The sequence below is a fragment of the Trachurus japonicus genome, chromosome 10 (assembly GCF_045865225.1).
Source record: "Trachurus japonicus isolate A0001 chromosome 10, Traja_1.0".
Lineage (NCBI taxonomy): Eukaryota > Metazoa > Chordata > Actinopteri > Carangiformes > Carangidae > Trachurus > Trachurus japonicus.
In genome coordinates this window covers 24,107,952-24,133,591 of record NC_140916.1, presented here as the reverse complement: position 1 = coordinate 24,133,591, position 25,640 = coordinate 24,107,952, and the positions used below count along the sequence as shown (strand labels likewise).

General features: G+C 39.7%; 2 protein-coding genes and 1 long non-coding RNA gene across 14 annotated transcripts; 2 read left to right on the top strand and 1 right to left on the bottom strand.

Moving 5' to 3' along the window:
- Nucleotides 1–968: 968 nt before the first annotated feature.
- Nucleotides 969–12,737, bottom strand: rnf44 (ring finger protein 44). 12 transcript variants are annotated; one of them, XR_015036771.1, is made up of 13 exons: nucleotides 10,634–11,063; nucleotides 8,693–8,885; nucleotides 7,903–8,125; nucleotides 7,529–7,696; nucleotides 6,946–7,119; nucleotides 6,656–6,817; nucleotides 5,999–6,114; nucleotides 5,633–5,720; nucleotides 5,237–5,358; nucleotides 5,039–5,138; nucleotides 4,007–4,920; nucleotides 3,665–3,790; nucleotides 969–1,390 (listed from the first exon to the last, which is right to left on the bottom strand). XR_015036771.1 is itself a non-coding variant. In XM_085788322.1 (11 exons), exons 2-11 carry the CDS (start codon nucleotides 8,797–8,799, stop codon nucleotides 4,858–4,860), a joined length of 1,323 nt encoding a protein of 440 aa, XP_085644448.1. In that variant the 5' UTR covers nucleotides 8,800–8,885; nucleotides 12,415–12,737; the 3' UTR covers nucleotides 969–4,857. The 12 variants fall into 12 exon arrangements, 5 of the variants coding, with proteins under 5 accessions (XP_085644448.1, XP_085644452.1, XP_085644447.1 ...); XR_015036770.1 differs by having other exon boundaries at nucleotides 3,665–3,786; XR_015036772.1 differs by lacking the exon at nucleotides 3,665–3,790 and having other exon boundaries at nucleotides 4,768–4,920; nucleotides 10,634–11,065.
- A 1,770-nt stretch (nucleotides 12,738–14,507) lies between these two features.
- LOC146980086 (uncharacterized) lies at nucleotides 14,508–16,577 on the top strand. The gene is made up of 3 exons (XR_015036774.1): nucleotides 14,508–14,856; nucleotides 16,370–16,426; nucleotides 16,515–16,577. It is a non-coding gene; the product is annotated as an uncharacterized LOC146980086 (long non-coding RNA).
- LOC146980085 (cadherin-related family member 2-like) lies at nucleotides 16,577–25,015 on the top strand. The gene is made up of 25 exons (XM_085788640.1): nucleotides 16,577–16,586; nucleotides 16,671–16,804; nucleotides 16,915–16,965; nucleotides 17,052–17,141; nucleotides 17,321–17,410; nucleotides 17,500–17,619; nucleotides 18,524–18,670; nucleotides 19,001–19,076; nucleotides 19,168–19,277; nucleotides 19,433–19,645; nucleotides 19,788–19,937; nucleotides 20,060–20,221; nucleotides 20,307–20,368; nucleotides 20,464–20,669; nucleotides 21,252–21,301; nucleotides 21,399–21,550; nucleotides 21,791–21,887; nucleotides 22,008–22,096; nucleotides 22,215–22,277; nucleotides 22,715–22,850; nucleotides 23,507–23,628; nucleotides 23,747–23,860; nucleotides 23,973–24,044; nucleotides 24,393–24,456; nucleotides 24,552–25,015. Exons 1-25 carry the CDS (start codon nucleotides 16,577–16,579, stop codon nucleotides 24,693–24,695), a joined length of 2,724 nt encoding a protein of 907 aa, XP_085644766.1. The 3' UTR covers nucleotides 24,696–25,015.
- The last annotated feature ends 625 nt before the right edge of the window (nucleotides 25,016–25,640 follow it).

The following is a 25,640-nucleotide window of genomic DNA, read 5'->3' as shown; positions in this document are numbered from 1 at the left end:
AATATACTGAAACAGTAGCATAGCTTTGTGCAAAACCAGAACCATATCCCAAATTACTTTAATGACAACTGGGCAACTGAGGAAGGCAGGTTGTCTTAATACCTACTGATACACACAGGATGAAGCATGGAGACGTGTGGATCTCCATGATGGTGTGAATGCCTTGCCTATTTCTTTTTTGTCAGACTTGATGTTTGTTCCATTTGTCCTAATTCAACACCCTTTTTTGCCTTAAGTTTACACATGCTTCCTCCACAGTGAGAGAAGAGCACAGAGGTGGTCTTATTTTGGAATGGTGCTGCTGTTGTGGTTTATCCATGTGGTGTGGAGAGCAAATGTATTACTTCAGGGAGCAGGTTGATGGATTTGGACAAAAAGGAAATATGGGAACCCTGTTATAAATGAGCCATGACCTGTACATAAGTTAGATATTTAAAACCTTCAAATTTACCGAACTTCTTTTTTTTTTTTTTTTGACTCATGTGTCATAAAATGACCAAATGCAGGTTGGTTACTATGTCAAGCAGACTGCCTCAAGCTCATGAAGTTTAAAAAGATGATATTTAACAGAGGCCACAGCTTTTACATGTGGCTGTACCTAGTCTAGTACAAGTCTGCCCATAGTGTGCCTGTGGTAACTCATAGATGCCTGTTTTGCCTGTAACATCTAAATGGGCTCATGTAAAGATGTAATTTTCCAACTATAAATTAAAAACATTTTAAAAACGCAGGTTTATGGCGAATGTACGACTTGCTTGTTGTAACAAAATGCATTGAATAATCACTTCTTTTGTCTGTGGGGAAACAACTGGAAGAGAAGCTTTCATTTTGATAAGTGGAAGATTTTAGGTAGTTTTTAAAGTTTGTTTTCGCTAGAATCACATTGAAAGTCCACTGAGGGTCAACTTTATTTAAAGTACTGCAGCTTTATCCTTTTATTTTCTTGAAGTCAACTGCAACAAGTGTGATATTGGTATACATCATACATTTATTAGTGAACAACCCTCTCAGATCAGCCACAACAATTAAAAAAAAATATGATTGCACTACTTGGTAAAGCATAACTAGCAACTTTCATTTAAAAAAAGTACAAATCTTAAAAATTTCAAACAGTATACAGATGTATATATAATACACTAACTAGTTATGTTAAATGCTACAAACAATATGATTCCAATGGAATGAAAAATTATAACATTAATAAGAACCATTTCCTATATATAATATATATTAGTCGTTTTCTCCCCCATCCCCCACCCCCCAATACAAACATGGAAAAAATGAGGTAACTGTAAATGTGCAAGTACCAAAGCAAAATATCTGCCTAACACAGAACACATGCCCCTGGCTCTGTTGGCGGGTGGGTAGTCTGGTGTTCAGGCAAGGACCCCTAGAGGCCAGGGAGAGTAAGAACAGTAAACCACTATCCCACCACAGCAAAAATCATTGGTAAACAATAAATGGCATCTACGGAGCAATCAATCACAAATCCTAAATAAATTTTAGCTGCTTATTGGAACACATTTTTGCACCACACAAGCTGTGAGATTATTCAATAACTCTTAACAGAAAGACTACAAGACTCTATTCTCAGTTGTTGTTAAAAATTACCTCATTACCTAGGCGTTAATGGGAGTTTCTCTTTTCATTTGACAGGGTAGCTGGATATTGTCAATTAGATATTAACTCCAAAAATAATAGTGCTAACATCAACATGAATTAAGGTATCTATATGTGAACAATACATTTTAAGATATTGATACACTGAGAGGAAGAGCCTGATAGGCAGGTACAGTACTACACTGAAATAAGTATGACAACACTTTATTCTTTTTTAATAATCCCTTAAACTATATTGATTTTCACTGACATTGTTTTAGGGGTATTAGTATAACATGCTTTAAGAATACATGGGATCCATGACAAACTATTGCATTCACGCAAGTGAGTTTTCATACCTAAAAGCAGAACATCTAGCACCTTTTCACTATGGCTTTTGATAAACTACAGTAGTTTCAGAGCATGTTATTTTCAGTCGTTAGGGCAATAACAGTAACACAATGTATGTAAGAATTTCTGGAATCAAGACCAGTTTTTTTTTTTTTTTTCTATAAAATGAAGTTAGCGCAATAAAATCTTGTAGTCATTCAGTTCTATTACAAATGTGTGCAGTACAATGCATGGCAGTTATCAGCTGAGCGTTAAGATCCAAACCCCCAGAACCCAAAGCCAACTAGAGCTAAAAATCAGTTGGGATCTGGTTGACAAGCATGCATATTGTGCACCATTAAATAGGTCCCCACCAGATTTTGAGATATCCTCCACTATAACACACTTGTTTAACTTTTTTTTTTTAAGTCATGCAAAACACCTCTGAAGTAGATTTGGGAGTGAATTAGGTAGGATAGTGTGCACCGCCGCACATTTAGAAATGGGATCACAACCGCTATGTTTCAACATATGGTTTGAGTACAAGAACAAAAACCAAACAGGTTTGAATAATACACTTGTAATGAGTTGCAGTGTACATTGCCTCTTTTCAGTGAATATCAATAACATATTTACTGATCTTTTTTTCTTGCATGCCTGTCTTTAAATGATGTAATATCTACTATTTCAGACAAAACAGAATATTATAATTGATTACATTAAATTATTTATGGTCTGAGGAAAACGACCAAACTAAATTCAGATATACCCTTTTCATGGCATCCTTTCCATTTGAAATGGACTGTTCTCCTTTATTTTTTATATACCGAGAGGCCCTGAGTGATTTTTTTTAACTTACAATATATGCCAGCGAATAGATATGTACACATAGGTTAATTCTCAGAGCTGTGGGTTTAACTCATTAAATGGCTTCTTTTTTTCTCTTGAAGGTGGCACACACATCAAAGACTCACATTCACTTAAGAAACAAAAGTAAAGAAAAAGGCAAGATCCCTTTACACATAAAAGCAAAGGTTACAACTGCCTGTTAGTGCTTACTGGGGCAGTTAAGAGATAAGAGTGAATCCAAAGCAAAAGTTCATTTGTTGCTCTTCTCCCTCCCACCCCAAATATATCCTGTTTTTTTTAGTGTGAACACAAGCAGGGAACTAGAAGTCTAACAGTGTTTCTACACTACTGAACACTCCAGCTCTGTGTCATCTGAAGGCCGTCTTGATCACTGTGGGATGCAGACAGCTGGCATAACAGGGAGTGTCACCAGTGACTTCTACAATGGTTTTAAACATTCTTCTGTCTTCAAACGTTTATCTAAAAGCATTCACACTGAAGCTATACATACAGTTGCTCTTTTACAACACCATTACCATGGCCTAAGACAATGACCTGACCAAGTTACCAGAATATAACACATACCATACACAAACATTGTTAGTGCTCCAACTGTTTCCTTCAATGTATTTTCTCTAGAAGATAAAACCAATAAATAAACCTTTTTCTTTTTTCTAAAAAAAACGGCATACCTTTAAAACAAGTGGAAATGACAAAGTATTTTCAGGATTAGTAATAGGTTTGTGCTTGTCAAGGTCATAAGAAGGCAGATCTGAAATCTTGAACAGTAGGCTATATCTGTATATTGGATTTGGCTCACAAAGAAATAAAAAGCCCAGTCTTCCTAAAAGGGCAAGAAAATGTTCATTTAAAACTCGCCACTCACTGCACATATTGCTTTCTGCACAGGCCTCAGGAGGTCTATGGCATCAGCATAGCCTTCAGACGAGGACTCCCATCCTTTAACGCAGTCGGGTTGGAACCACATGCTAGTCTTCCCTCATGGCGCTTTCTGAATAAGCAAGCAGTTCTTTTAGTATGCTTCTTTGTCTCTTCTTTTTCTTAAATTTGATAATTTTGGTGGCAATGCTTGATTAAAATATTGCTAGTCTGAATCAACAGTTCATGCAAATCCTAGCATGCTGCCCTGTATCCAGTGGTTACACAATGCATTGGGTCTGTGAACAGGACAAACATACACACACAATATGCACACGCGCGTACACACTTGCCAGAGGAACAATGCTGACGTGGAGGGTGGATGTAGCACTTGTGCAGTTATGCCAGATGACCTCGAAAAGATGCAGTCCATTAATCCATGACTGCTTTTGTACAGATCTGTGTTCCAGAGTGGATGATCTGGGGTAGAAGATACCCCACAGTTGCATGTCCCATAACCTCAGGCTTAACAGAATCTGCATGTAACCACAGCAAGTCACACTGTCACAATAGCATTGGCAAAATCTAAAACAAATAAGGGGTAAAACTGTTGAAATTATCAATACATTATTGCAGAACATACATTATTAACAAGTCACTTTGCCCAACACCTACAGAAACATGCATCTATGATGGTCAGGCGTCGCCTCCAAACACAGATACCCATGTTGAAGTATTCCTATTATTTTTCTGCTAACTGCACAAGGTGTCCAGCCTATGATCCTCCAGGCTCCCAGCTCACCTCTTCCAACGCAAGAAGCGCACTACTCATGAACACCACAACCAAATCCATTAAAGAAAAATGAAACCCTGTAAACAAAAGCAGCAAATAATGCATTGTAGGGAAAATCTTTGGAATCTGCAACGAGGGGGCAGAGAAAGAACTGGCTGGCGATCCCAGGACTCTGGCTATAGGCTGCAATAGGCAGTGGGTTTCATGAGACTCAGACCATGAAGCACAGCAGAGGTACAACAGGCTCCAGAAACAATCCTGGATTGCTTATTATTTAGGAAGGGGGCAGAAGTAGTGGGTTGGTAAGCTATATTTACTGGAGGACGCAGGTTAGGTGGCAGGTGTCCCCAGCTTTGGGACAAACTCTGGTGTGTACAGCTTTCCAGTTCAGCACTCAGAGACAGTTCTCACTCCACCTCCCGGTGTACGTCCGAGGCATCGGCTCGGCAGATAGGACAAGTGCGATTGGTCTGGAAATGCAAACAACATCCAAGTATAAGAACACCAGCCACTAGTTATGACAGTACTCACACAAAACAATGGAACAAAAAGGTGAAATAATCAAATTTGAAACTGGCATCAACTTACCTTTAACCATTTATCCACACACTTGGCGTGGAATTCGTGGTTACAAGGTAATACCCGAAGTAGCTGCCTACACTCAAAGTCACTAAAGCATACAACACACCTGGAAGAGAAAAGGGGGAAATGAGCAGGATGAAGATGCATCTATAAGGACTGAATCTAACTGGTGAGACTCATTGATAAGGTGAGGAGTGGGCTTACAGCGTTTGCTCAGATAGATGATTCTCTGAGTTGAATCTGTAGGACGGAAGTTGCTCTATATCTGCTTTTGTGAGTCCACGTGGTTTCGCTTCACCAAGCCTCTCTGCCAGATTCAGTAATGCCTACAGAGAGAAAGCAAAAATAATGTCCCAGCTTTAACCTTTCAGATATCAAACAATCCAGAAAGGAAAGAAGAAACCTTCCATTAAAACAGTTTATTGTTATTTTCTAGCGAGCACAGGCTAAATCTTAAATCTTGTGCATGACAACCGAACACTGGTTGCAATGACAGTCCTACTCTGAAATGAGTGCAACACAGATTGATGTCAGTATCAATATTCAACAACAAAGGGGAGTTTGCGACCATATTTTGGGTTCAATCCACCAAATTCTAACCTCATAGTTCTCCATCTCCACATCATCCACATCCAGGTCTAGACTGATGGCTGGGCCCACTGCTGTTGGAGGCACAGGAAGCATTGACCTGAGCAGAGGAGGAGAGACATGAACTACTGAGCAAGCTTTCACTGTGATCACAAGCAACACTAGTCCTGCAAATACCAATGATGAATGCTAACTTAATAACTGTTTCTGCTACTTTGCTGTTCATTTCTGGATCGCACAGATGGAAATCCTAGAGGTAGCACACTCACCCAGCTGCAGTATTCTAATAAATAATAGTAGACCAGTTGATCACTGTGAAGCCTGTAACTTGGTATCATCTAGCACTTTAAAATCAAAGAAATAATGGCAGACACTCACAGGAAGTAAGGGAGGAAGCCTGGGTAGTAAGATGGAGGGGGTGGAGGAGGGGGGAGTGGTTGCTGCAAGCGGTATCTCTGTCCACTCACTCGCCGGGGCAACATGTGGGGATATGGCTGTGGAGAAACACAGATCCGTGAATTTACGTAAATTTGAAGTCTGTGATTGAAGTTACTGATCTGTATCTTTGTATTATCTGCAGTTTGACAGTTTCCATAGTCTGCAATGCAGCAACTGACGTTTTAAGTTACACCTTTGCTGCTGTGAAAAGGGTCTACATAACTTTAAGTTTTCTTCTGGTTGGTGGTCAGTGGTATAAATTTAACTCAGGGTTCCTGTGGGGTTCATCAAGTACGCAAATACACGTACGCGTACGCATAGTATGTATGATGACTGTGCATCCTAGTTATTGTTGCTTACAGTTGCAACATTGCTTCCTATTCCATAAAGAAGGACTAAGCTCCTCCTCTGTCATGACAATCTGTCTGCATATAGTAGACAGAACTGTTCAAGACTTTTGTATAAATTACAAAAATAGTACAGTAATAAGATAAAATAAATTCAAACTTTCTAATAATCAGATGTCCTGTGTACTGGACTGTCCTTTGTCAATATCCCTGTGAAATAACTGGCTGAAAATGTTTCTGTTTGTCTTACCACTCCGAAGGGAAGCTCCTGATGCAGAGGCTCTTGAGGAAGATACTGCAGGGGTAGAGAAGGAGGCAGCGCTGGTGGGTGATGAGAGGGAGGGTAGGAGAAGGTCCCTAATGGGTGCTGGTCCCCTCTTAGGTCAACTTCATTCTCTACCCTCTGTAGAGGCTAAGAGGAGAAAGGAAACACTGCTATTAGACTCAAAATAGGCATGCAAGTGAACAAACCAGTGATTACACCCTACATGCACTGTACTGTGTCTTCATTGATAAACATGTACAATGTCAACTACTCACCATGCGTGGGTGCTGAGGCTGTAAAGGGACAAACTGGCTCAAAGGAGTAAGGTGCGGCGGCTGGTGGGGGGGTACAGATGGGGTTGGGTGCAATACAAAATGTTCGCTGGAGATCAGGGGTGGAAAGGCTTGATAAGACACTGGCATATGCTGCATGGTACATGCCTGTATGAGCTGAAGAGAGGAGAAAAAAACACAAGAAGGGACATAGATTTATGACAGTCCACCACAATTTAGGATATTTGATTATGCGAACACTTTGAAGCAGCCTCCACCTAACCAAAGTAAACAAACACCTTAGATTACAGTACGGCAGTTACAATGAAAGCATGTAAAGCGTGTAGTGAACAGAGGTGATGTATTACTTAAAACCACAGCACTGACAATATTGCCAAACAAACAAACTAAATGTACAACAGAATTGTTTTGGGCGCAATCGTGCCAACATCAGGACTATATTACAAACCCTGCACACTAACAGCAGCAGCTTATTTGTTAGTCATGAACAGTGACAGATTGCATAGCTGGTATGGTGTGCTACATGGATGCCACTGACATTTGGGCTCTTCCTTTTTAAACTCACAGGAGGAGGAAGGCAGCAGAGCAGAGAGAGCTGTCCGCTGAACATTACCGAGCATGCTGGGAGCTGCTGAGTGTTGCACCCTGGAAGGGGCTGCCCGGTGTGGATGGGAAATCCATGGGTCGTCACCGTCGTAACAGTGTATGATATTGGAACTGATCCCTGGTGCATCTTTTGAGAAAAGAAGTGGGGGGGGGAGACATGTGGTGACTCCTCAATCTGCCTAAACAGAAGCATGTCTGCCAAAAACAACTTAATATACAACTACACCACATTAAATCTGCACATTACTATGACATCTGGTCATGGCAGAAAGAACATTATACTCAGGAAATGTTATAACCTTTTTCCCCATCAGGTTGTACTGGTTCCTTTACCTGGTCATGTAGATCCACCATGATGGGGCTCTGCTGGGGCAGGTGAGCAGCAGGGTGAAGCATGCGTGGTGGTGTGCTGGTGTGGCTGTATTGTCTGGACTCATCTAAAGGAACCTGTTGGTGATGCTGGGAGAAAAGCAGATGATGGAAGTTTTCATCCTGGACCAGGGAAGTGTGCAGTACAGGTCTGTCTCGTCTCCCCCACTGGCGTCTCACTGGCGGGCTGTAAGATCATGTAGACAAAAGTTAAACATTGCCACACTTCAACCCATCATCTCTACAAACCCCCAAAACTTCTGAGGTAAATGGACATCATTTTTCCCCTAATTTGAATGTGTTTAAGTGTTAAAATACTTTGTTTTCAAGGCAAGTGGCCATACAAAAAAAGACAAGTCAGTTTGGTCATTTAGCACTGACAACTGATTTGACTTCACTGTAATATTTGGATGTTTTTCTACCTAAAAATGAATGAAACTGTGTGTGTAATTAATTAATAGCATACTACTGATAGAAAAATGTAGAAATATTTTTCCTGAACAGTAAAATTTTGTGTATCTTGTGGGAAAACAAGCAGGTCATGTTTTTGAGTGTTTAGTATGTCTACATTTCTTGCAGGGGTTAATTATGGTGCTTAAAAAAGTCTTATTGGAATAATAACAGGTGTTGGTTGATGTTTTAAAAGTTTTTAAAGTGTTTAAAAATCACAATCTCAATCTCAATAGGTGCACACTACAAAATAAATGAAATCAATATTTAAAAGACAAAACTCTTGGGCAAAGATGTGTTTTACCTTCTCCTGAGATGCACTGGCGCGTTGCAGGGCTCTCCAAGGAACCTCCTCGGGTTTAAGGGGGCTGTTGGTGGCAGCCTATTTACTGCTATTTCCCATGGTCGCATTGGTGACGTCGTGCAGACGAGTCACACTCTGGGAAAGGAAACGGTACAGTGGAGGCACTTGTATGTTGCCTCTGATTGTCTTAACCCTGAAAAAACAACAACAAATTGACAAACAGATTAGCTTTTTTTTTTTCCACCGAGGATAACCAAATAAAAATAAATAAAAATTATGTTTTTCCCAGTAATATATCAGCAAACAAGTGTACATGTCCTGTATCAGAAATTCTGATTTTCAGGGGCGGTGTTTAGCTCACTTGGTAGACCTGCCGTCCCATGTTGAGGCTATAGTCCTCACTGCAGGTGTCCCCGGTTCGAATCCCGCATCAGGCAGCCCTTTCCTGCCTGTATGACCCCCCCCCCCCCCCATTTCCTGTTTCTCCCTTAAAAAGCCCAAAAAAATATACTTAAAAAAAAGAAAGAAAGAGATTCTGATTTTCAGATCTCATATAACACAAACCAGAGGGACATGATGTGATGTTGACATATATAATAATTATCTTTACATGCTATTGAAACAGGGGTTGAAAAACCAGTAAAGTTAAATCAGTGTTTACGTGATGACCTCATAAGGCATTGGGTCCCTGATCCAAATCCAATCAAACATAGAATCAGCTGCATCTTAAATAGCCCAAAATTCAGAATATATGTGAGAGAAACTGTGATCTCATATTTCACTAAAGCAAATGAAGCCTGTGGTCACTTGTGTTTTATATTTTATATTACACAGTAGGCTACATTTCGCTGTTGCATTTCACTGACCCTATTCTGGCTTCTCCCATCCTATTGGAAATGACCTATTTAACACACACTGTACTTTTGCTAGCATTCTCTGCATGCATTAACATAAAGTGATTCTGAAAAACCTACATGCTTTTTGACAGTGGAAGCTGCATATCCAAAAACTATAACATTGTAACGATTTATCAGAATAATATTTAATTCTACATTGCCAGGAGAGATCCTGTGAGCTGACATTTGCCCCCAATGATGACTGTTGTGTTGAGTCAGTAAAATATTTGAATTAGTGTTTTATTGATTGAAAACAATGTAAGTTTGACACATTAAAACAGCACCAATAACAAGAAAAAGAAGGGCATGCTGTCAGCTACAGGTGCGTAATCAGGGCTTATATCTAGGCCAATTATAAGTGAACTCATACCATGTAAGATGAAGAAAGGAGTCACAAATGTGTCTCTGTTTAGTCATAAATATTCGGTTGTCACATCTTTAATTACAAACGCTTTACCGTCGCATGTGTCGAGCGAAACTAAAAGGCGTACCGTACTCAGAAACACTAAAGTGGCAGTGTAATTAATACTGCATGTTCAGGGGCAGGATAAATAGGGGTCGCTGTAGCCTGCCTGAACAAAAACATGGAAAGCCATGTGCTCAAAAGACAAAGCAACAACAAAAGATGTAGTAAGCGAGCGCACCGCTCGCAGGCAGTTTAGGAGGCCACTGTACCATTACATTGTTTACCAAGAGTATTATGCAAAGTCCAGCATACATTGCCGTGGTAGTGAGATTATTTTGTCGTTGTTACATCCGCTGGTTGGTTCCTCTCTGCCAAAGCAAATTCGACGTCCCCCGTTGAAGGGGGGCTGCTAAGTTTAGCCAAGCTAGGCTAACGCTTTGTCCAAACAGACCGAGGCTCTGCTGCAGATGAGTAGCAGGCAACTTAGCCAGCATGCTAAATGTGGCTAGACGTATGTTGAGCTATCACTCAGTATTCTCCTGATGTAGCCGATATGTTACACCACAGACAGACAAACACCAACATTGTACGGACACGTTTAGCTATGCGAGTTGGCCAACAACACAGCCCACAGCTTACTTTCTGAGCTAGTTCGCTGGCTCGATGAGAAGGGGAGATGGCAGGTGTTTCAGTCTCCGAAACGTCGTGTCCCATGAAGTTATCCTTGCGTGTAAGCGACCACCACCATCTGGTAGAAACGGGCGATAACCGACTATCAATTGACAGGTCCTTCCTCCGACAGATTTTTGATAATGTCCCCGACCGAGCTGCTATTAGCTTGCTAACGCTAACCAGCTAACACAACACTTCCAACTGCTGCATGAGGAATCCGCTCTCTATGGTAACCGTAAATCAACGTCCTTCTGTTAAGGGCAACGTTCACTCGAGCAGAGAGACGCCGTTAAACGTTTAGAACGACAGAGGTTAACGACAAAGCGACAGAAAACATTCCTTGGCGCGTGTATGTTCCTTGAAATGCATTGTTATGGCGAAACCACGCCCCCTTCCCCCCAACGGCCAATCGGGGTGCAGCAAACACAGACAGCAGACATCCAGACTGTCTTGGCTACAGTGTATCTAAACAAACAGTTCCTCTTGTTATTCGTGGTTTATAAACAATAAGCTCCTGTGAGGTTACACGCACCAAAACTAGCTAAAATACCGTATTAGTTAGTTAAATAGCCATAAACTTTATGGTAAACCCAACGAAACTGTGAATAATTACTCTGGCCTAAGGTTTATGTTGTTGTTTGTTTCTTTGCTCACTGTTGCATAGGCAGCTATATTGTGTTTTCTTTTTAAATAATAGTTGAGGGTTGAAATAAGCAAGTATATTTCCTGCAGTGCACATTTCATAAAAATACTATGCATTGTTATACAATTTTCTTTATTATTAATAAAGCAATCCAATGTACAACTCCACCACAACATTTATACATAAGAAATAATAACAGTAATAGTTATTCAGTAATTTTAAGTAGCACTGACAGGATCCAGTCTGTACACTGAGCACTTTAACTTTTTAAACTTCAAGTGCCTTGTCAGAAAAGATGTCCATTGGTCAGACTGTTTGAAAATAGAGAACTCGAGTAAATATTCAGTCATCTGAGCATCCTCTATCTCAAAAGCTCTCTCCAAGAATATTCCAAACAAAGCATCTCTCCTTTTAAGTAAAAACATTAGTGATCAGTCTAAACCAAAAGTACATTTTTTCATTATAATACATTATTCAGCCCATATAGCCGAAGTGTTAATTTGTAGAATATACTGTTTTGCTGTAGGTCTGTTACTCTTCTGTGGCCTACACTCTGTTTTGACTCCCACTGGAGGCCACAGTGTCCTACTGTAGACTACCCAGTCGGTTATGTAATATTGCACTTGCATGATCAAGTGAGAAACATCTTCCATCAACTGTGATACGAAATTCCTCCTTCACATCTTTGCAGGACAGCAAATGCAGCTACCAAACATTAGATGTGATACTACACTTGTGAATTTCCCAGCTTTGTTAGGCCTTAGCTACCTATCAGGCCCAGTTTGTCCAGTAAGAGTTAATAAATAATGTCTCCGTCTGTTTTGACTGCTTCACTTCGAAGCATTGGGTTGTATCTAGCCTTCTGAACGGACCCAAAAGTAAGCGCCAAATGCAAAGCTACCTAATGAGAGGAGCAGGGGTATGCAACATGGACTAAATGTAAACATTACAACATCGCACTCGGTAGCAGCAAAACAAGGAGGGGCTGGAGGTTGAGCAGGATGACAGCCCTAATCACCCGTCTAACCACCTCCCGTAAACACGCACCGTAAACCTCCAAAATTCAACCGAGACCAAGCAATAACAAGAGGAGCAGTGCAGTTACCTGATTGTTAATATGCAAGCATCGGATCATTGATATTTTCCTTGTAATGTTCACATCTCGTTAGGCTAAGTGCGGCATCCTATGGTCAGCTGTCCCCGTGTGGAACATTCCGTGGATTTCACCACTGCTGCGAAAAAAGGTGCTAAACATTAGACTCTCGCATTATCACCACATGCTGTCTAAATCTTGCGCTGCGTCGTGGCTATACAACCCATGGAATTACTTCCGTAATCGCCACTTTTTGGTTTTGAAATTGGTAATCCAGCCACACTGTTGTTTTGGGTTTCTGCAGTTCCCTGTTACACCCCCATTTCTGCGTATTTCCAGAGCGGAGGGCATCCGCTGGGCTGCCATTTTTACCGTAATGGACAGAAAAAAGTCAGTGTGACTCGAAAGTTCAGAGTCGCCTTGACAAGCGTTCATTTGTAGGCTATCCTAGACAGAGAAACTGAACCGGTGTCCTGCATCAACTAAAAGTAGCCTATGACTTGTGTAGTAACGTCGTCATACAGTCGAAATTCTAACTCCATGAAAGCGCAGAATTACCAGCAGCATTTGTTTAACATATCGTTGGTAAAATTGCATGTAAGCCTGCTGTTATTGTTTTGTTCTAAGAAGGCTATAGGCTATATTTTATAATTAAAAAAACATAATAGCATAGGCTGCAATTTTGCCAAAAGCCAATTTACCTTCTTTGCTGGGCAGTTTAACCCATAGTAGTAGTAGACAACATCGTGTAGGTTTTGTATCTAAGTAAATAGACTTATTTACTACAAGCATAGTCCTCAACATAACAGATTATGTCTTGATATGACGAATTGTCTCTTTAAAGATCCATGTGTCTTCAGCCAATAATACATTTTGCCTTCTTTTTGTGTGGAAAATTTATAAAGGAATGCCACTGCCTTTTCTTTTTCTTACTTTCTTTTTTCTTTTTAAATAAGTGGCTGCCTTTTTGACACCTGCTCAAAAAGAGAAATTCTACAGTGTCTTTTGGGATTTTCTCTTCTTTGCTTGAGTGGTGACCAAATTTAAAAAGAAATATCTTCACTAGAAGTTAGTTTAGCCCATGTTAGATCTTGATTACTCCGAGTTATATATTTTCCGCCACTTTTCATTTGATATTTAAAAAGTTTACTTTTACTATTAAAGGGATAGTTCACCCAAAATTCAAATTTCACTCATTATCTACTCACCCTCATGTCGACTAAGGGCTGGGAGAATTTTCAGAGTCCTCCGTGCCTTCTCGGAATTACGGGGGGTCCGCGCAGCAGTATTTGTCCGTAAAATGGTTGTGAATGGAACAATGCACAATGGAACAATTTCTCATGTCGGGGCTTCAATACAAGAGGGACATTACAGACGAGCTGTGTGGAGGTATTTGGATGTTTTTTGGTGTGTCTTTTTGGACAAAGAAAAGTGAGCATCATTCACAACCATTATATGGACAAATACTGCTGCGCGGACCCCCCGCCCCCCCGTAACTCAGAGAAGGCACGGAGGACCCTGAAAATTCTCCCAGCCCTTAGTCGACATGAGGGTGAGTAGATAAATGAAATTTGAATTTTGGGTGAACTATCCCTTTAAAAAGCTATAAAGGCCAAGTCCCCAGTCATAAGGAAGCAACTAAAACAACATATCATAGGTCCTCCAGATGAAAAACAAGGCTAGTACCTTTGTGTACTGAAATGAAAAAAATATGAAGAGTCCAAACGAAAGGGAAAAAAGTGTGCCTTATTACTTATCTGAACTTATTTTATTATCATGTCTGCGTGGAAAGACAACACCCTCATTCATTTTGACTTAGCCTATTTTTAAATTTAGATTCTGTTTACTGCATGCTATGGCAGTGTTTTATTATGTTCACACCCGTTTCCATTGCCCGGTCAGCAATGGCAGTGATATGTTTTATAGTTACAGTCAGTCATAAACCAGAAGTCTAATTGGATAATATTAAGGAACAGATTTCTGGAATATATAGGCCTACAGAATGGGTAAATGATAATATTCCTGTGTAGAATAATTGTTTGTTTATCTCCTCATAATTTACCAGTTACACATACGATCTCGAGAAGTTGTAAAAACAAAACAAAAAAAAACTTCGATCTGGAATCGATCTGATCTGATCTGACTTTGATATTTGCTGACACCTTTGTCATAGAACATTATACCAAAAATCATGTTGCCTACAGCTTCACAGAGCCTCTAGCGTGACTATGACAAGACATGTGTAGCCCACCTCATTTGAAATGTCAGTTCTCTCAAATAAATGAATATTTTTCATCAGAAAGAAACATTTACTGTCGATGTAGCCTACATCCTTGGTTGACCTGTTAATCATTCACATTTATGACTCTGTGACGGTAATCGCTTGAACGAACAAGAACCAAAGGTCTCATCCAGATGTCAGTAAAGGAGAAGCTTCCCTGTGGACGCCATCCGGTAAGTCTGACTGCTGCATTTTAAATTACACTTCACCTTTTTTGTGTCAGTGTCTTGCTTTTAGTGAATGTTAGCTGAGATAAAATCACAAACAAAACAAAATAGTTCACAGCATACAAAATGTGCTGCGAGTTTAATTTGCTGACATTATGTTTCGTCGATCAAGCTTGCTAAAACAAAAACATTTGATTGTAAGATGTAGTGACATATGACTCATCCTCATAAATGTCAGTATTAAAAAAATTTTATTAAAATTTTTTAAATACGTTTATAATTAGGCTACTCTTATCATAGCAAAAGGAAGAACATCAAATGTTATAGTCCAGGCTGAAGCAGTAGAACCAGTGGCAAAATTTATATGAAGATCTGATCATGTAAGCGAAGGGGTACTTAAATCCGTAAAAAAAAAAATTCAAACAGAATCATAAATGTGAAACCAAACACATTTACAACTTGATTTTGATCCATTACAGATAATCTCTTGTGCATCTCATGTTCCTAATAAGCAGTGGTGTTTCTAGACACTCTGGTAACCCCAGGCACGAGGCACCCTGTAAGCCCATCACCATTGATGACTCAGTTTTGCAGTAACAACTTCAATGCTTCACGTTAACATATTGTTTAGTGCAACAGTTATATACCAGAAAATTCAAGGAGATGTTTAATACCTTCCTCTTCCAAATACAAATGAGTAACAGTTTGGACTGAACAAGCCGATCTACTGACAGCAAAACTGATGTTGGTATCAATGTTATCATTTCACAACAAATGCATTATTCTATACTGCTAATGGAAGAACTTAGTATTTGCGTTGGCAGCACTGTGAGTACTATGCCATTAGCAACATCATGTCATTCGTCACTGATATGGACCAATGTCAGCCGTCTCTTAGGGGCCCCCTTCCAGCCCGGGGCCGTAGGAACACAGGGTTGCCTGCCCTGTTGCAACGCCTTTGCTAATGAGGGAGACAGCACAGATAGCTGCTCTGCATTCTCCATAAATGAAACTTTACAGCAGGTGACAGCACATTTAGTGTCGTCATATCATAGCAAGTGTTTTCACCACCTGCCATGATATTACCGGGTGTGGTCATAATTCAACCCACCGAAATCAGAGCAACAGTTTTCTGTCCTGTGCGATTCACAGATAACTGAATACATCTTACACCGTAAACTAATTAATATTTGTTTTGGAATAAAATGTAAAAATATTACAATTTTGATCTTCAAGAGAGAAGCTTTGAAGTCAGAATGTCAGATGTTGATCTGTCAGTTGCTCACTGAAATATCTCAACAACAATTGGATGAATTAATTTTGGAGTGTTTTAATAAACATTAACACTCCAGACGTTGGTGATCCTCTGAGTTTTCGTCTAACTTAAGTAAAACTTAACAAATTATAATATTCCGAACTTAAATGGTGAAATTTGTAGATATGGTAAACATGAAATTTACTGGACAGCTGCACGTTAGCATTGCCTGGATTTACTAATTATCTTTATTTTTAGTTGCAGACATGGAGCGGATCAGAGGAACTATTCTACTGTTGTGCCTTATTGGCTTAACTAATGGTGAATATTCAGTCATTTTTATTTGTCTGCAGTTGTGTCTTTATGTATTTACTTCACAAACTAACACTTTAATTCTGTGTGTTGACAGCAAATTCCCCTCCTACAATCGAGACAAATCTTTATAATTTGTGTGAAGACATCCCCGTAGGTATGCATGTGTGTGAAAAACTGACTGTTTTCATTTCACCTTTGTGATTTTCTGCCTGCGCATCTTTCATTGCATGTTCCACTGATGTTTTCACAGGTGAACCTGCATTTCAGATAGATGCAACATCCAATGACACTCTAACTTATTCAATCTCTGGGCCCAATGCTGCTTTCTTCAGTGTTAACAGAGACACTGGGGTTGTAACAGTCCGTCAGCCCCTTGATCGAGAGGTATGGCGGGGTAGAAGGCCAGAAGAAACCAATAACTTCATTTTGATTATATGTCAATTTGTTTCATTGAGTTAATTTTTTACCTGTTTTTTTTTAATTTTTCATTGTAGAGTAATGTCGTCATGACGCTTCAAGTTGTTGTTTCTGATGGCCCCAATAGTGTAAGTCACATGTAATCTGTGTTAGTCACCAATTTCATACAAATCTACCAATATACTCACAGACTCTGTCATAAAATGTCTTTCAGACACCAGGGGAATTAAATCTCATATTATTGGATGCCAATGACAACAGACCCCTATTTCAGCAGTCTTCATATGATGCTACTGTCGCAGAAGTAAGTCAAACAGAAGTTAATCGTTCTCTTTACCTTTTCCTTAACCACTTCTTCCATCCCTGCAGGATTTTTACCATGCTTCAGTGAGAGAAAAAACAGCTTTCCAACCCACCATGACATTTCAGTGTTAATTATTTTGTTCTTTTTTATTTTGTTCTTATCCCTATCTAATTTATCAGAATACCACTGCAGGAACATCTCTGTTTACGGTGCACGCCATAGATGCAGACTCTGGAGCTGCTGGTGCCATTCAGTACAAAATTGAAGACGTAAGCTTCCTCAATAAATCATGTCATTGATATTATATTCTGATGTTACATTAATGTGTTGAAAGCTTCAACTGCACTCTGTTTTCTAGGTTATTCCAAATAGTGGATCAGGTTTTTTCAGCATCAGTGCAACTGGTGAAGTCAAATTGGAGAAACGTCTGAATTATACATCACTGAGCACTTTCTATCGGCTTAATATCACTGCAACTGTAAGTATTTTAGTTGGGGTTTGATGTGTTTGTCCTTAGTGATACTCATCATTATTAAGGAAAAGTGGAACTAGTGCCAAAGCATCTCTGAAAACTCAAAACATCTGTGAAAATACCTCCTAATAAAATCTCATGGTTCATTGAATCTTCCAGGCCATAATTTCACATTAAGGGGGAATTCAGTTGCTTTCTCGCTGAAGTATAGGTCGAGATCAGAAGATCCAAGCTTGCTGCCATTGTCTTAGTCATATCTCTCTGATACTAACTAGGCCATTATCTTAGCCTAGCATAAAGACTAAGGGGAACAGCTATGTGGGAGAGAAATCTCCACCAGGGCCAAATGGGCTCAGAACTCAGTTTAAGTATTCCTTCATTGTGATTGATTGCAGATAATTATTCAGAGGAAAATAAATTATACAATTGGTATAAAATTCCCTGATATATTTGATAAGATATTAGAATAGACTCTGGAGCAATAAAACACATTATTAGAAATATTTTCAGTGCTAGCCAATCTCTGTCTAAGTTCTAGTTAAAACCACTTGTCATGTTAACATTAATTACATCAGTGATTTAGAACATGTAGCCTTTCTCAGCGAGTATCAGAGGTGTTGGCAGCGATATATTCCCCAAATTTCTTTATGATTTAGTTGTCATGAATTGACGTTCATCAGTAAGAGCAAAATGAGGAACAAAGTGCTTATTACATGTATCTTTATCTTGACTGTAATATGAAAAGTTTAATGTGAGGATCTCTGGAGTGATGTGACATCATCTATTATCCTTAGATGGTCATATAATGACTCAACAATATTGACTTTATGGGTCTTTAATTCTAAAATATTTTAAGACAAGTTGGTTTAAGACAAATGGATTAGAATAACAACTGTGTGTTTCATCACAGGACGGCGGAGGAAAGTGTCATTCAACTGAATCTAATGTCTTCACAAGCTTCGCATTGTCCTTCATTACTGTTGCGGATGTCGCAGACCTGGACCCACAGTTCATCAATCCTCCCTATCAAGCCAGAGTTGAGGAGAATTCTCCTGTGGTAAGTTTTATTCAAGATGCCGCATCAGGAAATGTGCTGAAAAATTCATTTTTGATGAGTAAAATGAAGAGGAGATGAGGCTCTTATCCATGTCATTATTACACATTTTAACATTTCTATATGTGTGACATGTGCTTTTAATTCTGACGTGTCCTTGAGTGCTTTTAATGTATCTTTCTGCCCGTTTAATATGACAATGCTGCTGCAAATTCATAGTGTAGCATGACACAGATCTAGAAGTAACCCTGCATTCAGTTGCCAGGCTTTTGAATGTGACGAGACCATCAGCTACCTCAGGTTTCAGAAAATCTGACATTTTTTCATTTCCAGGAAACCTCTGTGTTTGTAGTGACCGCCATAGACCCAGACACAGGAATCAATGATAAGATCATCTATAGCATTGAAGGTCAGCCTCAATATTTTTGGTTGATTTGTTTGTTGTTTATAGTCAGTGAGCAAGTCAGAAATGTTTCTGTGTTTTCCACATTGTTCAACAGCTTCAACGGAAGACGGCCTGTTCACAGTCAATCCAGACAGTGGTGTCATAACTGTGGCGTCACCAATTGACAGAGAAGATGTTGGTGATACTGTTACTCTGACTGTAAAGGTAAAGTTGTTCTATCCTCTATTACTAACAAATGATGTTGTGAATAAGTTGTGCGCAGAATTAGAAAAGATCGATGCTAGTCAAGTTCTAAATTACATTTATTTATTTTGGTAAAATGTTGAGGCAGTAAAATATTATGCTCTGTTGTATTTTAGGCCACCGAGTCTAGACAAAACATCAATGGGGTACAAGCCAGCACGACGGAAACCGTACACATCACCATTACTGACAAAAATGACAACAAACCCGAGTTTTACAAGTGTGGAGAAACTGGAAAGTGTGTTCTAGATACTAACTTCACAGGAGAGGTCGAGGAGAACTCGCTGGGGTCCGTTTCCATCAACATGACAGTCAAAGATCCTGATGAGGTAAAAAAAAATAAATTAATAATAATAATAAGAAGAAAAAATAAGAAAAGTCATTTTAGCAGCTTAAAGGTGTGATTTCCATCCATGAGTTACCATCACTGACAATAACAATTAAACATGAATTATTGTTGTATTGTCACAGTTTCCCAGAACTAGACTAACCCTGGAGGGAGCTGACAAAGATGTGTTTTCTGTGGATCCTCGAATTGCGACATCAGACAGCATCGTTCAGCTTCTGGTCAAGCAGCCGCAGATGCTGGACTTTGAGAAAAAACAGCAAATGGTTTTACAGGTACAAAGGAATGTTAAAAACAGCAGTGATCATAGTATTACTCATGTATTGTTTCTTGAATTTATGATTTGTCTAAGTGCTTTACCAATCTGTGTTTCATGCAATTCTTGTGTCATGTGCAGGTGATCGCTGTAGATGAAGAGGACCCCACCTTCCACTCCACTGCTACAGTTACTATTGACATCAGGGACGCCAATGACAACATCCCCAAGTTCCAAAATGACACATATGAGCTTCAGGTGCCTGAAAACTCTCCCGCTGGGACGACAGTGGGCACGATAACTGTGAGTCAGACATGTTTCTCACTCAGACCGTTCAAGCCTACATGTCATGTACTTTTGAATGGCTCATTGTGTTTCTCTTCCCCAGGCGGAGGATCCTGACACGATGGATCAAGACAAGCTCACCTACAAACTTCTTCCAGACAGCATGTACGTCTACACTCAAACCAAACAGAGTAACTCTGCCTATTTGAATGCAGACCCTGTGTGTTTTGTGCTGTCATAAAAATGTCCTGTATTTCCAGACTACCATACTTTGATGTGGTTCCACGGACGGGAGCAATCTATGTGAAAAACCAAACTCTGTTGGATCGTGAGGTCAGATCTTTTTATTCGATGACTCTGCAGGCCAAAGACACAGACAATAAAGTCGGCTCCACAGCGGTAGATATAACAGTGACTGACGTCAATGACAATGTTCCAGAATTCATTCCCTCAGATGCCGTGTTTGGTGAGTGTGCGTGTGCATGTCTGAGTGAGGGCTCTGTTTTTCTTACTTGTGACACTTTAAACTAAATGCTGTGTTCTCCTGATCCACTGTCACAGCTAAAAAAACACTTATTCTTTCACAATGTCAGTAAAAAATGTGCAGCTGTTAGTAACTACATGAAAAATTACATCATCGTGGCACAACAATGTCAATTCAAAGTCCACTTAAAAGCTCCTTTTTCTCCAGCATTTTAAACTGTATCACATAATCGTAATTAGTGTCTAGAGATTTCTCAACATGACCTATGATTTAATCAATGGTGTTGTAACATCTACAAATCATTGTTATTATTGGTGAATATAAATATAGTTTTCTTTAGATTTGTTTCTGTCAGGTCTTTACATCTTTCATGTGATCATGTGCAGGTGTCTTGACTCTTAGGGTTAGGAACCACTGATTTAAAGAGACATTGTCCTACTCAGCACAAACATAGTCATTTATATCAGCAAACAACTTTTCCCCTCTTGGAACTGTCATTAAAAACCCCCACAAATGTTGTTATTCTGTGACATTAATACACATTTTTCTGTCTGTGTGCATTAGTTGTGGTGTCAGAAAGTGCCAGTAAAGGGACCTCGGTGGCAGGAGTCACAGTGAGTATGAAAAGAAAAGAAAACTGACATGATTTCAGCAACAACAGTAACAAGATGTGTGACCAACATACCTGCTCTTGTCTCATGCTTCTCTCAGGCAACGGATCGTGACTCTGGAATAAACCGGCAGATTGAATTTGAAGTGACAAAAGTCCTATTTCAAGACAACAACGATCAGACAAGTGACGAGGGGATGCTGTTCGAGGCTGTGACCACACAGCAAAACGACATTTATGTTGGGATTATACAGTGAGTGCAAAGTCACATCGATATCATATGAACACTTATCAACAAAAGAGAAACTAAACAACCAAGTGACACAGGAGAGACACATGATTTTAAATCTTTAACCGTCATTAAGTGACTGAAAACAACAGTGATGACATGCCACACCTCACAAAGAGACAAAAGCTGACCACAAAGATTTGTGTCTGTACCTTTTGTTGGCTTGTTTGTCCACGGCTTCATGATTTCTTCAACTTTCCACAGAACTACTAAAGGGCTCGACACGTCACTGAAAGGAAAGTATTTGGTGACAGTAAATGCCACTGATAAGGGCGGCCTCTACAGCAGCACCGTACTGGACGTGAGTGACTGGAGTCATCCAACTGACTTGCACTGAAGTGTTTTTGTGAACACCAGGTGGTGGGGACGGGGGGTAAAAACTGCAGTCTTTGTTGACACTTGTGTTGGTCTTATATTGCAGATTTTCACAGTTGATGAGTCGTATAAAGTGGAATTGCAGTTTGAAAAAAGTCTTGCTTACGTTGAACAGAATCGTGATAAAATCATCAGGTAAACATTTCTCCAGGCTGCACCATGTGTCAGTAAATTCTGCATCTGTCGACAGGATTTTTCGGTGGATCTCTTCTCATTGAGTTCTTAGTGTTTTCTCTGATCTCTACATATCCAGGTCATTGACTGCTGCCACCAAAGCTGCTGTTGAGGTTGTCGCTACCACAGCTGAAAAATCAAGGTAAGTTCATCAAACATAACATCAAAATGTTTCTCACAAATTACAAAGCACTGTTTTAGGCTGAATTTAATTATCCCTAGCTTTTCTCTTATTACACTTACAGTTTTTGTCCAGCAGGTGGTGCTGTACAAGTTGCTACTTGTTAAAATAATATGGGCAACATGATCCAACATTAGCTATGTTTATTAGCTCATCAACTTGCAAAGCTTTCTTACAGACCGACACTCAACTCCCTATAGTGTGATGTGATACCTCTAAAGAAACATACACAGTAAACAGTCCCTGAAATACATGTGCACAAACATACCATTGAGAACAATTTATTTGATGATAGTAGTTGATTCTACATTTAATAGCTAAAATAGTTGATTTGGCTATGGTGTTTTATATTAATACATTATTATCATATGTCTGATGTCTTTGAATTCCTCTCTCAGGGCGACAGATATCACTGTCATGGTGGCATATTTCGTCTACTCCAACGGGACAGCTCTGACCTCTGATGAAGTGGAAGAGATGGTCTCTGATCCTGAGCACTATCCCATACTGGCAGAACTTGGCCTCATGTACATTGTAAGTATGAACAGGTTTAAAACTGAATTCTCCGACAGCCTTTCTGCCGTCTGTATTTCTTTTCATCACATTATCCCCTTAATTACAGTAGCATTATTAATATTTGGAGTCAATTTACATCACATCCTCTTCCACTGACGTTGCTGCATAATCTCTCACTGTGCTGTGTGAGATGTGCTCATCTCTGGAAAAGTGAGTACCTGAAAAAGATGAGTTCAACTAAAGAAGAACAAGAAGCACATCAGTGCAGGAGTTTCCTGTTGTTTTTGTCTTTGTTCACTGATCCATGTAAATGACTTATTATTTTTAGTTTATCTTGAGCAATAACTCATCTGTTGTTAGAATTCAACAACACCCACTGATGATGGACTGTTAAATACTTTTCCCAATTATTAGCCTCAAGTAACCATATTTCTTTGTTGCTGCAATTAATTATAAAGAATCAGAATTTAGTGACAGTGGAGATTATTGCAGAAGTACAAAATGTCACATAACTCTTTATGTTCGAAATAAATATTAACAAAAGTTGATCATTCATAAATGGAGATAAAAAATAATTATTGAAATGTTTCTATTTTTCTTATATTGTAGTGTAATGAATGAATGATAGTTTCAGACAACATTACACTAAGACAGATTTCCTACCTCTGTTTCAGGGGAAGGCTCCTGTGGTGGAAGCGGCCGTAGATCCTCTAAAGTACATCCTGCTGGGGATGGTGGGAGGTCTCATCATCGTGCTGGCTGTCCTCACCACCTCTCTGCTGTGCACTCGCAGAACGTAAGTGAAGAGGACATGACAAAAACATATTGTCCTTTTCCAGTAAAGACAAACAGCCAATATTAAAAAACACTAAGGTACTGGGTCTGTGCACTCATCAACTCACTTCATACCACAGCTACAAGAGGAAGCTGAAGGCAGCTAAGGCCATGAACTCTGCATCTATGGTGACGTCTGACAACCAGAAAGGTGGTCCTGTGGTACCTGGAACCAACAAGTACACCATGGAGGGGTGAGGAGACATTAGCATCTGCCAAAACAAAGAATCCAAGCCAATGAATGAGCAATAGAAACTTAAGTATGACTTATTTTCTGACTCGGTGCATGTCGTTACTCTGTGACAGAGCGAATCCTGTTCTCAACCTCAACATCGACACAACGGCCCTGGATGAGGACTCAGATGTGGACAAAGTCAGGTAAAGACGACCTCTGTCCACCATCGGTGACAGCAGTCATTTCTGCTCGGTTTGACAAGGTGGTGGCTCACAGTGACACAAACACTCATGCTCCACTCCCTAGAAGTGCTGCTTGATAAACTGGGATGGTTTCCAGGTGGACAAACAAATCTATGAATAAAGTCACCTGAACCTGAACATTTGGTCACAGAGAGCATTACATCATGTTGTGAAAGAGAGCTGGCTTTCAGCCTCTGTCAGTGCCGTTAAATCAAAAATGTAAACTTAGATTTAAAGAACAAGCTTATTTTTCAGAGATGTTTAATTTTTAATTTTTATTTTGATGCCGTTTTCTTCTTTTCATTGAAGCATCAACTCCCTTGACTACACTGATGAAGTGACTCTGAGTGGAAAGGACACAAAACCTATCATGGTGAGTATCCATTTTAAAATCCATCCATTTTTTAAAGATAGAATCTTTTTATTATACTATAGTCTAATTTTAAAAATGTGTCTGCTCCTCATTAGCAGGGGATCCAGGAGGAGGAGGACGATGACGCGCCACCAGAGTACATTGAGCCTCTGGGTGCAGCTCTGGCCCAGCGGGGACAGAAGAAAAACAACCCTCTGATGGGTTATAACAACCCTGCCTTCGGCGCCACAGACCTGTAACGGGAATAATGAAGTGAGAGGGACTGAGCTGAGGCCTCAGATGGACACATGTTGCCTCTTTGTCATCACAAATGACCAAATCACAAATCAAACATAATCATGCATGAAGGCCTTGTTCTCAAATAACCTAAACCTTCTGCTCTGACCAGTACTGACCAATACTGGCCAAAAATTGTTTGTTTTTATTTTTCCAAAAAGCATGTATCTATTTCTAAGATTAATAATACTATTTCATGACAAATTAAACAACTGCAACACAATTAGCTTAGCTTTGGTAGTCTAGTTCTGTCCAAAGCGGGAAAAGCAAGCAAAACAACTGTTTGTTGCACATGAAAATATTTGTTCATATATTAAGCAATGGTTTAATGTTTTTTGCATTGAAATAAACTGTATTATAAATTATGCCAATGTAACGAGGTGCACTCACTCACCCATAAAGGATGTGCTAACCAGACTGCCAAGCGCTCATTGAGCTCTTGGCAAAAAACGGTTTGCATCGTCACCTGCCGTGCAGGAGATCACAACGCAGAGGGCCAGATCGACATCGGCTACACCAAGTGTGCCTAATTGATAGGACAGTAGATCTAGACAGGAAATGGGGAGGCAGAGGAGGGGGAATGACACACGGCAAAGGGTACACTAGGATTCAAACCGGGGCCGGCTGCAGCGAGGACTAGCCTCTGTGTATGGGGCGCCTGCTCAACTCAGTGAGCAATATGACGCTCCACTGAAATCATTTTTTATAACAGCATGGCAGTCTTAATGTTTAACCTAATGCATGATTCAGTGTTTGCTTGGGGTTTGAGATTCTTGTTGCTGAAATAAAAAGTCATGCAGTGTGACGTGGCAGCGGCCTCCAACAAGCAGCAGATTGAAAAGACTATTTCACTGTTTACTGACATCTAAATGAATGTAAAAGGTGCAATCTGTGAATAAAATAATTAT

Excerpts from the sequence above, each read along its gene's own strand:
- rnf44 (XM_085788322.1), bottom strand. The coding sequence starts at position 8,799 with ATGCGACCATGGGAAATAGCAGTAAATAGGCTGCCACCAACAGCCCCC. Across the intron at positions 8,126-8,692 it reads CCAGTGCATCTCAGGAGAAG|CCCGCCAGTGAGACGCCAGT; the intron begins GTAAAACACATC and ends ATGATCTTACAG. Across the intron at positions 7,120-7,528 it reads TCTGCTGCCTTCCTCCTCCT|CTCATACAGGCATGTACCAT; the intron begins GTGAGTTTAAAA and ends TCCTCTCTTCAG.
- LOC146980085 (XM_085788640.1), top strand. Across the intron at positions 20,670-21,251 it reads TCCCTCAGATGCCGTGTTTG|TTGTGGTGTCAGAAAGTGCC; the intron begins GTGAGTGTGCGT and ends TGTGTGCATTAG. Across the intron at positions 21,302-21,398 it reads CCTCGGTGGCAGGAGTCACA|GCAACGGATCGTGACTCTGG; the intron begins GTGAGTATGAAA and ends TGCTTCTCTCAG.